Source organism: Capricornis sumatraensis, chromosome 22 (genome assembly GCF_032405125.1).
Source record: "Capricornis sumatraensis isolate serow.1 chromosome 22, serow.2, whole genome shotgun sequence".
In the NCBI taxonomy this organism is placed as follows: Eukaryota; Metazoa; Chordata; class Mammalia; order Artiodactyla; family Bovidae; genus Capricornis; species Capricornis sumatraensis.
The window spans coordinates 17,641,589-17,658,073 of record NC_091090.1 but is presented as its reverse complement, the minus strand read 5'-3'; the positions used below and the strand labels follow the sequence as shown (position 1 = coordinate 17,658,073).

The 16,485-nt window shown below is 41.1% G+C and overlaps 1 protein-coding gene across 1 annotated transcript in view; it reads right to left on the bottom strand.

Moving 5' to 3' along the window:
• Positions 1–16,485, bottom strand: part of DNAH8 (dynein axonemal heavy chain 8) — a 314,414-nt gene that overhangs the window by 83,790 nt on the left and 214,139 nt on the right. Inside the window, exons 74-80 of the mRNA XM_068961103.1 lie at positions 15,800–15,955; positions 12,721–12,903; positions 8,411–8,516; positions 6,345–6,597; positions 6,051–6,241; positions 977–1,098; positions 205–323 (exon numbers count right to left, since the gene is read on the bottom strand). Coding sequence (XP_068817204.1) covers positions 205–323; positions 977–1,098; positions 6,051–6,241; positions 6,345–6,597; positions 8,411–8,516; positions 12,721–12,903; positions 15,800–15,955 — 1,130 coding nt within the window. The remainder of the gene's footprint in view (positions 1–204; positions 324–976; positions 1,099–6,050; positions 6,242–6,344; positions 6,598–8,410; positions 8,517–12,720; positions 12,904–15,799; positions 15,956–16,485) is intronic.

Sequence of the window (16,485 nt, the reverse complement as noted above, 5' to 3'; positions counted from 1 at the left end):
TGTTTTGCTAAAAGCACTGTCATGAATACATTGTTAACATATGTCCTTTGCCATTTTTATTTGCCATCCCAAACTTCAATTTGGAAGCATAAACATCCATTACAGTCACTACTGGGACACAGGGAAGTCAACTCATTGAGGTGGGATCTGTAATTTGACACTATGACAAGTGATGCTTCTAGGTCTGATAATACCTGCTCTCACCTGATAAGCAAAAGTTTGCGGCAGGTATCCAGTGAGTCATTATATCCATCAGGGATGATTTCCTCCTCTGGAGCATCTTTATCAAACCAGCTTTTCCACCCTTTCTCATTACGAGATATCTAAAATACACAAGCTAATTAGCAACCCTCAGGAATATATGCAATTAAAATTAAACAACGTAAAAAGGTCATTCTTTACAGGTAGATAGTTTTTCTATATAAATTTATTTATTCTAACGCATATATACAGGTAGATAATTTTTTACACATGACCACACTGTCTTACATTTTTCTTCAGAATCAATGGCTCCAATAGCTTGGATATTGCTATTCCCTTCCCCATTGCTTCTCTACATTATTCACTAAAATGAGGACCATGTATCAGTTACACTCAAAGACTGGAAAGGAAAAACCACAGACCAGGGTTTCTCAGCCTCGGCCCCATGAGCATTCAGGGCCAGGTTAACTTTATGTTGTGAGGGGCTGTCCTGTGCATTGCAGGATGTTTTGCAGCATCCCTGGCCTCTCCCCACTGGTCACCAGAGCACCTTTGCCTCTGGTTCATGGCAATCAGAAACATCTCCAGAATCATCACATGTACTCTGGGGTGTGCACCAGGTTGCCTTTGAATGAGAGCCACAGTTGTCTTAAAGCTGCATTTTTTGTGTGTCAGCTCCTCTGATTCAAGGGCTTGTCACCAGGAGGCCCCAATTTAAATGACCCAGGTGTGTTTGGGTTTACAGATCTATACTTTTTTCCTAGTCCTTTATTACCTGGTTCATAATTTCTGCAAACTGTGGAAGTTTACTCAGTTCCACAAGATTCAGCCAGGTCATATCGAGGATCCAGCGAAACGGCTTGGGCGGGCAGGCTTTCAGATCCAGAGCTGCTCCCCCTGGGGAAGGGCATTAGTGAGAATCAGGTCAGCTTGTGCTCCATAGTTTAGAAATTTACTTTCAAATTAAGAAAAAAAAATCCAGATAACCATATCACACACAAAAATGGGAAAGTTGGAAAATAATCACATTACAGAAAATGTGGTTCTCTTTTTTGTGTACACTTCCTTCAAGTCTAAGTGATTTATACCATCTTATACAGATAGCAATTCCTTGTCATTTTTCCATGCAAAGAATTTTTCTCAGGTGGTTGCAGGTGTTTGCCTTTTTATTGTTTTTAACTATATGATATCAGTGAATAGACTGATCTTTTCATAGGTGAGTTTAAAAATCACTTCTTAGTGAAATCCCTCCTCCAGAAGCTTGATATTCAATACTATTTTTCAATCAGGTCAGAAAGATGGATACATGCGTAGGGAGGAAAAAAGGAAGGAAGGAGTATAATACATCTGTGGGTTTTAAGGAAGTAATTAATGTTCAAATCATTTTTTCATTCATTTACTCAACAAATACTCACTGAGCCACTTCTCTGTTTCCAGAATATTCCAGGCACTAGGGATACCAAACAAGACCCCTGCTCTCACCAAGTCTAGTAGAGAACATACGTGAATGCACTGGAACATATTTTGGAGCAAAGTGAAAGTTGTTCAGTCGTATCCGACTCTTTGCAACTCCATGGACTGTAGCCTGGTCAGGCTCCTCTGTCCATGGAATTCTCCAAACCAAAATACTGGAGTGGATAGCCATTCCCTCTCCAGGGGATCTTCCCAAACAGGGACTGAACCCAGGTCTCCTGCATTGCAGGTGGATTCTTCACCATCTGAGCCACCAGGGAAGCCCATTTTGAAAGCAAATCAGCAGTTAAATGAGCACATTCAATGTGATAATCTCCACCAAGAGGTATGACTATATTTCAGTTTCAAAAGTTCTCTATTGAATGTCTTTAGTAATGTTTTATCATAATTACTCCACCTCTGTTGTTTAATTCAGATGCATAGGAAATAGTGGTTCTTGAACTTTTAAACTCTATAATCCTCTTAAAGAACTCATCAAATCCCGCCATTTCACTCATTAACTTGGGGACAGAAACAGGGGAGGTGGCGGAGGGAATTACAGGTCTCTGCTCTCCCCTCTAGCATCTTCCTGAGAAGGTGAACAACCTGGAGTACCTTCCTGTAAATCCTTTCCCTCCACCGTGGAGTCAGGGGCTCTGAGTGCCACAATACCCCTCCATACCCACAGTGACCAGATGAAAGAGAAAGCCTTACTCTAGGATCATTTCTGCTAACACTGAGTTTACCGTAGGAGAAGCAAGCCCTAGAGAAAGTCACCTGCAGATTTAAGGGATTTTCTCCTCTCACACGGGCTTCCCAGGTGGTGCTAGTTGTAAAGAACCGGCTTCCTAATACAGGAGACATAAGAGATGAGGGTTCGATCCCTGGGCTGGGCAGATCCCCTGGAGGAGGCCATGGCAACCCATTCCAGTATTTTTGCCTGGAGAATCCCATGGACAGAGGAGCCTTGTGGGCTACAGCCCACAGGATCACAAAGAGTCGGACACAACTGAGCAACTTAGCATGTATGCACGCAGTGCTCTAACACGGAGTAAGACATGTCCCTTTTCTTCTTGGTTGTCTCCCCCCAGCACACACACACACACACACACACAAAATGATTTCATGTCATCACACACCTAAAAGACATCGAGAGAAGACATTTAAGTTACATAGGTGGTTTCAACATACCATGCACCAAAACTAACCCAGAACAATCACAGCCTGTCCTGTTCCCCACAAATATCCTGGCTCTGCCACTTACAGGCTACATAAACTTGGACAAAGAACTCAATTTCTCCCAGCACCCCCTTCTGTCAAATGAGTATAATAATAGAATACATCAGATTGATTGCTGTGAAGATTAAATAAATTAATGTATGTAGAAAGCTAACAACCCTTGTGGCCCAAAGTAAAAGCTATACAATCATGAGCTGTTATTTTGACATTAACTCTCTGTCTGTTTTGTAAGGCTTGGGTCCAATCCAACCTGGAAGGCAAGAGAAGACCCCCTAAGGTGTCTTTTTGTCTGTGGTTTATGACAAAAGAAAGATAATGTCTTTCTAAAATAACCAGGCAGGGGGAACAGGTGTATCAATTACTCTATGGTACAGGATTGCCCCTGGTAGCTGTTCCATTTTTCAAAGTATTCTGACATTCTCAGTTGAAGAAGAAAGTCAAAGGCACCTTCCAGATATTGCAGAAAACAAGTAGCAATTAATACAAAAGGATGGTCACTCTGGGGAAATCAAACATTTCTGCTCTGATAAATAAGTCACTTTTCTTTCCCCTTTAAGTACTGAGTTCAAAATGGTAAAAGACATCAATGATCTAAGAGCCATATTTGTTAACTTTGTAAAAAAAAAAAGCATTAAAAACAAAGTTCTACCATCTTTAAAAAAATAATTTGGTCAAACTGTAAGCCAGTTTAAAATTACTACAAACTGTAGATTAAACCAGTTTTGACTTTTTAAAAACTCTCTCATTGTGTGCTGTGCTGACTGTACTTCTGATAATCCACCTACCATAAAATCCCAAATTAATCTTCTGCAGCACGGTTCTGTTCATACTACTTCCCTGCTCATAAAACATTCCATGACTCCCTATCGCCAAGTAAATTAAATTCAAATTCCTCTCACTGACTCTCCTGACCCTACACAGTCTGGTTCTGAATCTCCAGTTTTATGAAATGGGGTCACAGATGTGCTCTAACCACAGCTCAGAGGTGTAGCCTTCTTTTTCTGTGACAAATCAAATCCTCCTCACAAATTCCCACCCCAAAGTCTTGCTGTTTGTCGGTCTCCTCTGATTTAAAGACTTTCTTCCAAAGAATCTCATCTCTTTCGGGGAATGGCCGTGGCTTGGCTGGTTGTGCTGGCCAGGGAGAAGTAGAGTGGGGTGGGTTTGTGTCTTGATGGGGAGACGCTTCAGATCTACAACCCCCCTCCCCTCCCCACCCCACCTCTCCTCTGGTCTTCATCTGTCTTAGTCACAGCCTGGGATCCTCTGAGCCATGACAAATCCTATCTGGGGGCATCAGGCTGCTGTCCACAGAGGTTGGTACTTTGTCACTAGCTACAAAGTTCCCCTGCCCTGCAACTTCTTGATTGGAACCCCAGGCCTCTCTGCATTTCCATGTCCACACTTCTGCTGCTAAACCTCGGGCTTATCCATCTATCCACTACCTTCCACCATTGACGCTGTGATGCAGCTTCCATGTTGGATGTAGCTCAGGGCAGAATGCACTTCCCTGCTCTCTCTCAATTTAGATGAGGTCATGCATCCTTCTATAGCTAATGAAATATGAGTACAAGTGACTCGTGTGACGTTTAAGAGCCACCACACAATTTGCCATATCGTGTCCCTTTTCCATAGTGATTATGGCAAGCAATTTGGATTCCTGGGTGACCATGGCAAGCAGGTCAGATAAAAGAGTAAAGGAGAAGTACACTTCTGCTGTGTTGAAATTCGGGGATTGTTTTTATGACCACAAAACCTGGCCTATCCTGACTAAAACTAGGTCCCCTTTCTGACACTTCTCCAACTAGCTCTCTTTCAACCATTGTGACTGGAAATCTTTGCACAGAGCAGAACTCTTAGACTCATTTCTGACCCTCTCTTGGCTTCTACACCCAGTCCTTTGCCATTTTACTTTCATGATCTCTCATATCTGTTTGTCTTTATTTCCCTGTTGTCTTCACCCTAGGATGGGAATGCAGCATTTCTTGTGGTTGGGAAGATTTTAACAGATTCCCTTGAACTTCACTAATCCTACGCTTCTCTGCCAGAGTCACCTTCCTAAAGAACAATAAAAGGATCACATCACCACCTCACACAATCCTTAATTTCCTACTAGATCAAGAAATCCTTCCCCTGGGAATCAAGGCTCACCAATTTACATCCTCCATTCATTTCTTTTCTCATGCTGCTCTGCTCAGCATGGAAGTTTTCTTCATTTCTGCCTATCATTCAATGTCCATTTCAAATGCTACTTTCTCTTTTGGGGGAGAAGGGCAGCCAGAAAATGATTTACTAAACAACTTACCAAAGAGCAAAAAATATATATATAGAAGAGATTGGAGCATTTTCCCATGTATCAAATAACCTAGAAAACTTCACAGCTTAACCTGCAAAGGCAAATTTTCCAAGGAGCTTTTTATGATCTCACTAATGACGTGCAATCACTCCCTTCTTTTAGACATAACATTTTGTTTAACTGAACTGAATGAAAATACTGCTCTTTTCTCTTCTTAATCATACTTTGTGTGTGTGTAATATAGTTTTATTAAAATATAAAAGAGATAGAGAAAGCTTCTGACATAGACAGACATCAGAAGGGGGCAGAAAGAGTGCCCGCTTGCTAGTGTTAGCAATGGAGTTATATACTCTTCAATGAATCAAAAGAATGTCTGGAGTTTGTAAGGATCTCACCAGACCTATGCCCATAATTTACATTTCTTAATCATACTTTTAACATGGAGATAAGCAATGTATAGGATTCACTTTAAATATGAAATACAAGTGTGCTTTCTTTTTAAATTTACACTCTTATAACATCACTATAATCCCCTGCTTAAGGAATTGCTCTCTTGCAGTAGAAAGCTCATCCTCTGAATCACTATTTCCCCTTTTGGCATTTGAATGTCCTAATCCTAAACAACAAAGCTCAAAACTTAACGACATAACTAAAAATCGCAGAGTTAACACAGACCTGAAGTAAGTCATCTTGAGTAACCAGAGCAAAATGAATAGAAATCGGGTCGGGGTGGGGGGAGTGAATTTCACTTCCAATAGAACTTAATTCCTCTGTGTATTATAAGAATGGGTCTATGGGACATCAAAAAGCACATCAAAAGCAATCTCCTTTACATAGTACATCCACATCCCAAGCCCTTCACCTTTAATGAGAGCCTGAAACTCTCTGTGCTTCACAGTTCCTCTCTGAAGATCGATCTTTAAGGTCATGAGGAGTACAAAGAGGAACTTGTGGTTCTCGTACAAGCCTCTGACAGAATATGTAAAAACTTCGTAGGTCAGATATTCAATAATATTTGTAATTCTCTTTTGAGGCAGCGGAGACTTCTCAGACCTGCAATATGTTTTAAAAATCAAAGAAGTAAAAATCTGTTTCTAAGAGAGTAGGCACACACACACAATTTGTGCGGGGAGGTCGTTGGGCAGTGAGGCCCCACCTGGCCATGGACTGGTCAAACAGTTTCAAGAACTGGGCCAGCGAGGTCTGGTACATGATGTTGACCATGCTCATCTCCGTGATGAGGAAGTAGAGGATGCTGCCGCGGGTGGCCGCGGGCCGGAACTCCTCCTGGGCAGTGTTAATCTTGACCTCCGTTTCTGCAGCGACGTGTAGTTTTTCACTGACTTCGGCAGCCGTCAGCTTGGTGGTGCGGAGAACACCGATGAGAGATTCATCATCTACCAAGGAACCTGAAAACCAAAGAGGAAAGCTGGGGAACGCAAGATGGGCAATTCACAAAGAGATGCATCACTTCCCTACTCATCCCGTTAGTTTTCAACTTGACCTCTTCAAAGCCCACAGGGTGAAAGGGTGAACCCTGAGACACGGAAAGGCTTCTAGTCCAGCTATCTATCTGAGGCTTCACTTCGTTCTAACATTCTGGCCTGAAAATGTACAAAAGGCAGTTCTCAAGAGAGCCCACATGTCTGTTCTTCGAATGTCTAAAGAAAACTCATGTCTCCCACCAGTCCCAGTGGTTTCAGCTGTTCCTCATGTGACGGTGCTCTTGCCTCCTTTATCATCTTGACGGGTCTCCTCATGGCATCATGGGCTTTTCCGTCCCATTTGTCTCATAGCGCAAGCTGACCCAAACATTACCCACTGGCTTGCAGGTGAACTGTACACTTGCTACTCCTGCTTTAATCCAACAGTCCTTGACACTGAGAACTCTGGTCCTCCTATGTCTCTAATAAGTTAGGAGATAGTGGAAGTGTCTGACCAGGAAGAAAAATGCTGATTTTAGTTTTTAGTTTTACCCTTCTGAATAGACCTAAACATGTCCATGACAATAAACTCAGTTTTAAGACACATAAAGATGCTCTGGAGGTGCTGAGCTAATAGTCAGGATATCTTCAGAGTGCAAAGCACTGGCTCACCTGGGAGCAGGTGGATGCTACTGGAAGGTGCTGAGATGCTCTCGTGGGCATGTTAGGTCTGCAAGAGAAGTCCAAATTGTGACTAATCTCACAGGAAAGAGGTCTTGATCCATTACACTCTTGGCTGGATCAGGGGAGGAACCCTCAGTCAGTCCTTGTTGGTAATATTCACAATGCCCAGAGGTATCCACCCAAATGGCTGGGAGAAGCCACAGACCAAGAGACAGGCAACTTCATCAGCACAAGCAGTGCAATTAAGGCAGATACAAGAGCTTTGCCATGAAGCCACCTTAAAGTGCTAGAGGCTGTTGTGAGGGTAACACTTAATGTACTTCTGGGAGGTTAAGTTTTCCCTTTTTAAAAAACATATATACACAAGAGTTAAGGTGCTTCTGGAAAGCATTCTTTTGCTGTTGTTCAGTTGCTAAGTCTCATCTGACTGTGACTCCATGAACTGCAGCACACAGGGCTTTCCTGTCCTTCACTATCTCCCAGAGTTTGCTCAAACTAACGTCCACTGAGTTGAAGTATTTATTATTGGTTCGCTAATGAACGATAGAATTTAGCTTGCTGTATTTTGCCTATTACAGAACAATATATCTCCAAATCAGGGGGTGGAATGATGACCTGACTGCCCAGAGGTGAACCTATCCCAACATCTAAGTGGGAGGTCCGGTCAAGTCAAGAGGGACTGAGCTCTGGCTGCTCAAGTGTCTCTGACAAGATTACACACATCAAAACCTGTTGTGACAACAGCTATTCAACACCAAATGAAAGAACTGATCTAAAAACACACACAAAAAGATTGAGCACATTAGTTTCCTTCAGGCAAGCAAATTAGCCTATTATGAGTTACCTAGCTGTATTGGGAGCCCTTGTTTTTCTCAGGAGAGAGCAATTATACCAAGAAAACTGTGTTATTATCAAATGCTCAGATGCCGGTTGCTAATTTAAACATCAGATTCCCCGCAGTCTCTCTGTAATATCTAGATGGAAATTGCCTCGCTTGTTTTTGCATTGATAACTCAACTGTTTCCTGACATCTATAATCATGAGGGCATTGAAAAGAGGGTACAAGAAATCTATCCACAATCCATTATGTGATTATTTCTTAATAACACAATACCTTTTGTAGCACTTAATTTGTAGAGGAGGTTATCTTCAAGTTCTTTCATCTTCCGCTTATTAAAAGTCACATCCTCCAAAAGTTTAACCCTCTCAGACTCTAACTCCTGTTATTAAAAAACAAACAAACAAGAAATATCATCAGAAGTGTAATTATCAGTTATTATGGCTGCTGCTGCTGCTGCTGAGTCGCTTCAGTCGTGTCCGACTCTGTGCAACCCCATAGACGGCAGCCCACCAGGCTCCCCTATCCCTGGGATTCTCCAGGCAAGAACACTGGAGTGGGTTGCCATTTCCTTCTCCAATGCATGAAAGTGAAAAGTGAAAGTGCAGTCACTCAGTCGTGTCCAACTCTTAGCGACCCCATGGACTGCAGCCCACCAGGCTCCTCCGTCCATGGGATTTTCCAGGCAAGAGTACTGGAATGGGTTGCCATTGCCTTCTCCGTCAAATGACACTGTTGTTAGTCAAATTTGTATTTTGGTTTCTCTCGACCATTAAAAAAAATTATGCCCACTAGCATTAAGTTTCCGTAGCACGTACACTGGCATGCATGGGATAACTCTGCTAAAATAATTCTACCCAGGCTTTTTCCACCTCTACATTTATTTAAATCAGAGTGTCCCATTCTCTTGGCCCTGTTCCCACATACTGCCCTCAGTGAGAAATACTAACTTTATTTGCAGTCAGAAGGGACAGAAAGAAAGAGGCATTAAAACCAAGAAATGAATAGAATACTCAAGTGATTGGAGCTTCTGAGTTGGGACCTGACTACAGGAACACCAGGTACTTGACCTGACATAGTCAGTTGCCAGTATAAATCCACTTTCCATTGTTTTACATCTCCTTCTATCAGAATGGCTAAATTAGATGTTTGGAGGGTATATTTTTTTCCTACATAAGTGACGCTTTCTTAAAATTATACTTTGAAAAAAATTTTTCAAACTTTCAGAAAACTGGTACCATGAACTCTCATATACCCTTCACCTAGATTCATCAAATAACATTTTGCTTTGCCATTATTTCTCCTCTATAATAATTATCACTGCTAAACTGTGTGCATGTGTCATCATCCTTTACCTTTAAAAACTGAAACATATCTCCTAGGAAACAGGACACTCTCTTATACAACCACGGTGCAATTTGCAAATTCAGAAAATGTAACATGACTGTAATACTCATGCTAAATATAGAGTAAATTAAATTGTCTCAAAAGCATTCTTCACAGCATTCTATTTCGATCTTACATGCAATCACACTGTACTTAGAACTGCATTTAAAATGTGTTTTTAAACTACTTATTTGAGAAAGTTTCTCAAAAAACTTCCAGAAATTCTTCCTAAATCAATGTGTCCATGAAAACCCACAGCATGGCAGTTATCTGTACATCCACGATGGTTGGCATCACAAACTTATGTGTAGGCTATATCCCTCTAACTAGATTCTGAGCATCTACAGGGCGGGAATGTGTCCCCCTAAATTCATTTTTTTTAAAGATTTATTTGTTCATTTTTGGTTGCCCTGGATTTTTGTTGCTGTGCATGGGCCTTCTCTAGTTGTGGAAAGCAGGGGCTACTCTTTGTTGCATGTACGGGCTTCTCATTCCGGCAGCTTCTCTTGCTGTAGAGCGTGGGCTCTACGGCATGCAAGCTTCAGCTGCTCCAGAGTGCTGGCTCAGTAGTTGTGCTGCACAGGCTTTTGTGGTACATGGGCTTAGTTGTCACTTGGCATGTGGGAATCTTCCCAGATCAGTGATTGAACCCATGCCCTCCGCACTGGCAGGTGGATTCTTAACCACCAGACCACAAGGGATACTCCCTCCTACCCATTCATTTTTTTAAATGCAGCAAAGAGTCAGACACGACTAAGCAACCGAGTACAGTTGCTAGCAGAGACAGGCCTAATACCCCTGTCCTCTAACTCCCATGCTAGGGCATGCTGCCATTGTCCTAGTGGTTTGGGGGTATTTGATGGGTTAGTGATAAGATCATGGCTGTGTCTGACTTTGTGACCCCACGGACTGTAGTCTGCCAGGCTCCTCACCCATGGGATTTTTCAGGCAAGAATATTGGAGTGGGTTGCCATTCCCTTCTCCAGGGGATCTTGCCAACCCAGGGATCAAACCCAGGTCTCCCGTATTGCAGGCGGATTCTTTATCATCTGAGCCACAAGGGAAGCCCAAGGGGAATAATTAATGAATTGTCTGCATTAAAACAGTCACCCCCTGGGTGGCAGTATAGGAATATGTGGACAAGATGAAATCCTGTTAGCATCCTTTTCAGTGTGATATGGAAAAACAAGCATTGTGGTACAGCAGACACTTGTGAGTTTTACAGCATGACCTGTAGAGCCTATCTACGAGGCTTGGCAGGGTGGAAAGTCCATGTGCTCTTATGGGTTAAGACCTTATTCTCCCTGGTCTCCATTTGTTCATCTGTAAAGATGGGGTATAAGAGCAGGATTGTTAGGAAGGTTAAACATCACAGTCATGAGAGTTCATGGACCAGTCTTGTAACTTTTCTCCAAGTGTGAAAAAATTTTTTCAAAGTATAATTTTAAGAATGCATTATTTATGTAGGAAAAAAAAATACACCCTCCAAACATTGCAGACTATTTTCCCAGCAAGGTTGGTATGAATACCTTAGCAGCTCTCTTGAAGAGGAAGCTAAGGCCCAGAGGAGTGGGTATAGGGTGGTCTGGGGCTGAGGAGTGTACCCTAGACAGCGGTATGGCCTGCCTTAAGAAGTTAGTGAAGTTTGCACTGGGGATCTGAACCGATGAGGCAGCATCTCAGAACAGATCAACAGCACCAGGGAGACCAAGAGGGAAGGACTGCTTTTCAATAGTTGATACCATGTGGCCTTAAGAGGTGACAGAGGCAGTGAACTGAGGGGCCTCTGCTCTCTGCCAGACTCTAGAAGTGAGAGAGTTCCCTTTCTGGTTTGCATAAGCCCTGGGCTGTTTTTTTGGAATAAGATTACACAGCTAATGAGAGGGGAAGCTGGGACTGGGCCCCTTTCAACCCCCTACTCTGGCTGTCTTTCAAGGGCTTGCCCCAAGTCAGCCATTTCTTATTAACCAGGTGGGATTTTACTCCTCATTTTACTGAGCTCTCTATTTTTTGGTGTCAGTATCCTTCCCTTTTTGAATCTTTCCTTTGTATCTGTTGCCATCTATTCACATCTCCTCTTTTCCTCCTTTCTTCTGCCATTCTTTTTCTCACCCTCCCATTACTATTTCTAACCTGGCCTTCTCCTTGAACCCTTAATACTAAAATTAGTTGTGCTAAGTCAATTTCAGTCGTGTCCAACTCTTTGCAACCCCATGGACCATAACCCATCAGGCTCCTCTGTCCATGGGACTCTCCAGACAAGAATACTGGAATAGGTTGCCATTTCCGCCTCCAGGGGATCTTCCCAACCCAGGGATCAAACCCACGTCTCTTATGTCTCCTGCATTGGCGGGCAGGTTCTTTAGCGCTAGCACCGCCTAGGAAGCCCTTAAAATTTGTTATATTTAAGCAAATATATACTTTCTCAGATTTTATGAAAATAGATTTTATACAATAAAAATATATAAAATTATATTTTATATATAACATTTAATGTTTTCTGAGCTTTATCTTAAAACTTAGTTTATCAGACCCTTAACATTTTCCAGCTTTAAGTTGTTCTTTGTTTTATCAGAACTCTCAATTCTACTTCATTTCTCTGCTTCAGTATAAGTTTATTTAATTAAAATAAAAGTAAGGCTCCCTACATCATTAGATTATTAGAGTGTGGTAGTTCTTGCCTGGAGAATCCCAGGGACGGGGGAGCCTGGTGGGCTGCCGTCTATGGGGTCGCACAGAGTCGGACACGACTGAAGCGACTTAGCAGCACCAACAGCAGCAGTATCAATTATAGCCAAGTATATCAATTACTATTGCAGTGTAGTAGTTAAAACTACTAATAATATTCATCCAGAGCAATTTCTTTTTCTTCAAGATCATCATTTCATTGAATTTTTCAGGTGAAACTCAAGATTATTCATCTATAGGGCTGTAGATATGAAAGTCAATATATCCAAAGCCTTAAAGTCAGAAGTAGAGAGTGGTGTGTGTGTGCACACATGCTTTCAGGGATCAGAAAAGAGGTGAGTTGCACGATTTCTCAACAGGACCTGAGACTACAAAACAAATATTTATGCTAACAAAGGTAAATATGATTTGTTTCATTTTTCCCTTTCCATATAGTCAACAGTTTCCTAATACATTAAAACATTATTGTAATTTATTATAAGTAGAAGTTCTTTACCTTGAGACGTTATTACCTGTTTCTCTGTTAGAATTACCCTCCTTAGTAACTGGTTCTCAAGTCCTTTCATGGTAACAGTAAAATCAATGACTGACGTTTTAGCATTGATCTCAGGGGTAAAGGCAGGGTTTGGTAACTTTGTCGTAATATAAAGTTTAAATGTATCCATGACATCACATTCCTTATCGCCAACTTTCACCTACATCAATTCAAATATTAAATTACACACAGCTTAAAGGGCAGACAAGGAATTTGGGTTCAATTTAGGAGAGAATTTACCAAAGGTCAATGCAGTGAAACTTGAATGAATTATAAAAACCAGCTGTAAAACTTTAATCACTGAACTTATATGATAAATCATATTTTCTTACAATAATTTAAACTTGTGGTTTAAATTCTGTCTCTGCCTAAAGATGATTTTAGCCATGATGCCAAGAAAATTAAATGAAAAATTTATCGAAAACAAATGTTGAATAAAGCAGTGGTCCCCAACCCTTTTTGGTACCAGGGGCTGGTTTCATGGAGGACGATTTCTTCACGTCCTGGGGGGGTGGGTGGGGGTGGTTTGAATGATTGAATGATTGAAGCGCATTACATTTATTGTGCACTTTATTTCCACTATTATCACATTGGCTCCACCTCAGATCATCAGGCATTAGATCCCAGAGGTTGGGGGCCCCTGGAATAAAGGAAAACTCAGACATGTCTAACATTTGACTGCTTTTCTTCACCTGAGGAAAGTTCCTACTACAGAAATTTGTTGTGTTTATAAGAAGTGCTATTTCTTTTTGCATTTCGCAGTCATATCTGAAGCACATTTGAAAAGAGAAAGGGTTAATGAAACTTTCAGAGAAAAAAAATGCCAACATTTTTCCTCAGAAAGATAACACTTACCTTAAACATAACAATTTTCAGTGTATCAAAAACAACTGAGTTTGCTATCTAAAACTCAGTTGGAAATTCTAAAATTTTAAATGACTTAAAATTTTAATTAATATTAATCTTGCATATGAGTGAAAACCACATCACTAAGGCACTCAGGCATCATGGCCTTCACATTGCAGGTAAGAATCTGGGTCTTTTTAAAGCCCTTTCAGGAATGGACATACTAAAACCTCCTTTGGCATATTAAATATGGCATATGAAAGAATTCACATTATGAAGAACATTTCTCTAAATAAATCTATCTTTATTTAATGAGAAAATTGGCAGTATTATTCACTGATTTTCATGAAATTAAGTTATTCAGGGCAAAAAATTATCAATCAGAAATGCTGTCATTTAGTAAAAACAAGAAAACTAAAAGAATGAAACCAATTAAAAAAGAAACACTTGTACTGAAAACAATTCATGTTATCACCAGTCATCAGAAACCATATTCTGCTGCTTCCAGCAAAGTTCATGAGTTTGAATTGAAAGTTAATAGAGAAATAAAATCAATGTCCCTCAGTTCAGTTCTGTTCAGTCACTCAGTTGTATCTGACTCTTTGAGACCCCATGAATCGCAGCACGCCAGGCCTCCCTGTCCATCACCAACGCCCGGAGTTTACTCAAACTCATGTCCAACGAGTCGGTGATGCCATCCAGCCATCTCATCCTCTGTCGTCTCCTTCTCCTCCTGCCCCCAATCCCTCCCAGCATCAGGGTCTTTTCCAATGAGTCAACTCTTCGCATGAGGTAGCCAAAGTATTGGAGTTTCAGCTTTAGCATCAGTCCTTCCAATGAAAACCCAGCACTGATTTCCTTTAGGATGGAGTAGTTGGACCTCCTTGCAGTCTCTCAAGACTCTCAAGAGTCTTCTCCAACACCACAGTTCAAAAGCATCAATTCTTCGGCACTCAGGTTTCTTCACAGTCCAAGTCTCACATCAATACAGGACCACTGGAAAAACCATAGCCTTGACTAGACGGACCTTTGTTGGCAAAGCAATGTCTCTGCTTTTTAATATGGTATCTAGGTTGGTCATAATTTTCCTTCCAAGGAGTAAGTGCCTTTTAATTTCATGGCTGCAATCACCTGAGCTTGTAAAGAACAGAAATGGTATGGACCTAACAGAAGCAGAAGATATTAAGAAGAGATGGCAAGAATACACAGAAGAACTGTACAAAAAAAGAGCTTCATGACCCAGATAATCACGATGGTATGATCACTCACCTAGAGCCAGACATTCTGGAATGTGAAGTCAAGTGGGCCTTAGAAAGCATCACTACAAACAAAGCTAGAGAAGGTAATGGAATTCCAGTTGAGCTATTTCAAATCCTGAAAGATGATGCTGTGAAAGTGCTGCACTCAAGATGCCAGCAAATTTGGAAAACAGCAGTGGCCGCAGGACTGGAAAAGGTCAGTTTTCATGCCAATCCCAAAGAAAAGCAATGCCAAAGAATGCTCAAACTACCACACAATTGCACTCATCTCACATGCTAGTAAAATAATGCTCAAAATTCTCCAAGCCAGGCTTCAGCAATATGTGAACCGTGAACTTCCAGATATTCAAGCTGGTTTTAGAAAAGGCAGAGGAACCAGAGATCAAATTGCCAACATCTGCTGGATCATCGAAAAAGCAAGAGAGTTCCAGAAAAACATCTATTTCTGCTTTATTGACTATGCCAAAGCCTTTGACTGTGTGGATCATAATAAACTGTGGAAAATTCTGAAAGAGATGGGAATACCAGACCACCTGACCTGCCCCTTGAGAAACCTATATGCAGGTCAATGTCCTGAGACATCACTAAAAATGCCATTTTATTCAGTGAGGAAACAGGTTTTACTGTAGAGAAGAATACATGGTTTGGAAACCACCTTTCTCAGAGCTGCTAAAATATACATATTTTGTGTGTAACAATAATATATCATTATCACCAGATGCCTTTCCTTAACATCTTGTTAGTTTCAGATAAATGGCTATTGTTAGCAAGATATTGTTCTTGCCCCTGTATATATTTACATATATATATATTTTAAGGAAACACTGAATATGAGTTTGGAAATAATTCTTTCAGCTTCAAATACTACCACCTGAAGAAAACTGTCTTTGCTGCTGTGCTCAAAAAAATAAGTAGATGTCACCATTGCTCTTTTCTTTTTTCAAAGCTTACCTTGAAAGTGGTGCCCGACTTAATGAAATTCTTTTCTAATACATTATCCAGGGCTGGATCCAGCTCTTCACGGATGTCCTCAATAAGAAGGGGTCGGCCCAAGGAAAGACTGTCCTCCAGGTGTGTGCGGAAATATTTATGGTTCAGAGAGGTTACCTAAAAATAAAGAGTTCATTGCTGCAGAAATGTTACAAAGAATGTGCCTGTTTCTGAGTGGAAACCAGAGATATTTGGGCAAGGGACTAAGAATTCTAAGGACTGTCAAGGAAGCTTTAATTATAAATATAAAAGTAACAAACAAAACATAATTTTCAAAACTTGGGGGGGGGGGTGTCACGACTTTGTGGAAGCCCTGGGTGTGTAATGGGGGTCTCTCCGATTGAAAGAGAAACAAGTGTCATTGCTTAGTGGAAGTCAGAGCTCTGCTCTGGCAGGTGGAAGAGAGGTAATCAAGGATTAACCCTTTAAACTTACATAGCTACAATCATTCAAAGAAAGCAAACTAACTTGCATTTTTATGATACTCACATATCTTCTCAGGACACCTATGAGATGAATAAGTGATTTTTTAAAAAGCACAGGGATGTCAGAAATGACATACTGAATCAACCTAAGGTTCATCCGTGTTTTCTGTCTCTAACAGTGGCATAACATAAGAATATGGTACTTTGCATAAAATCAACCTA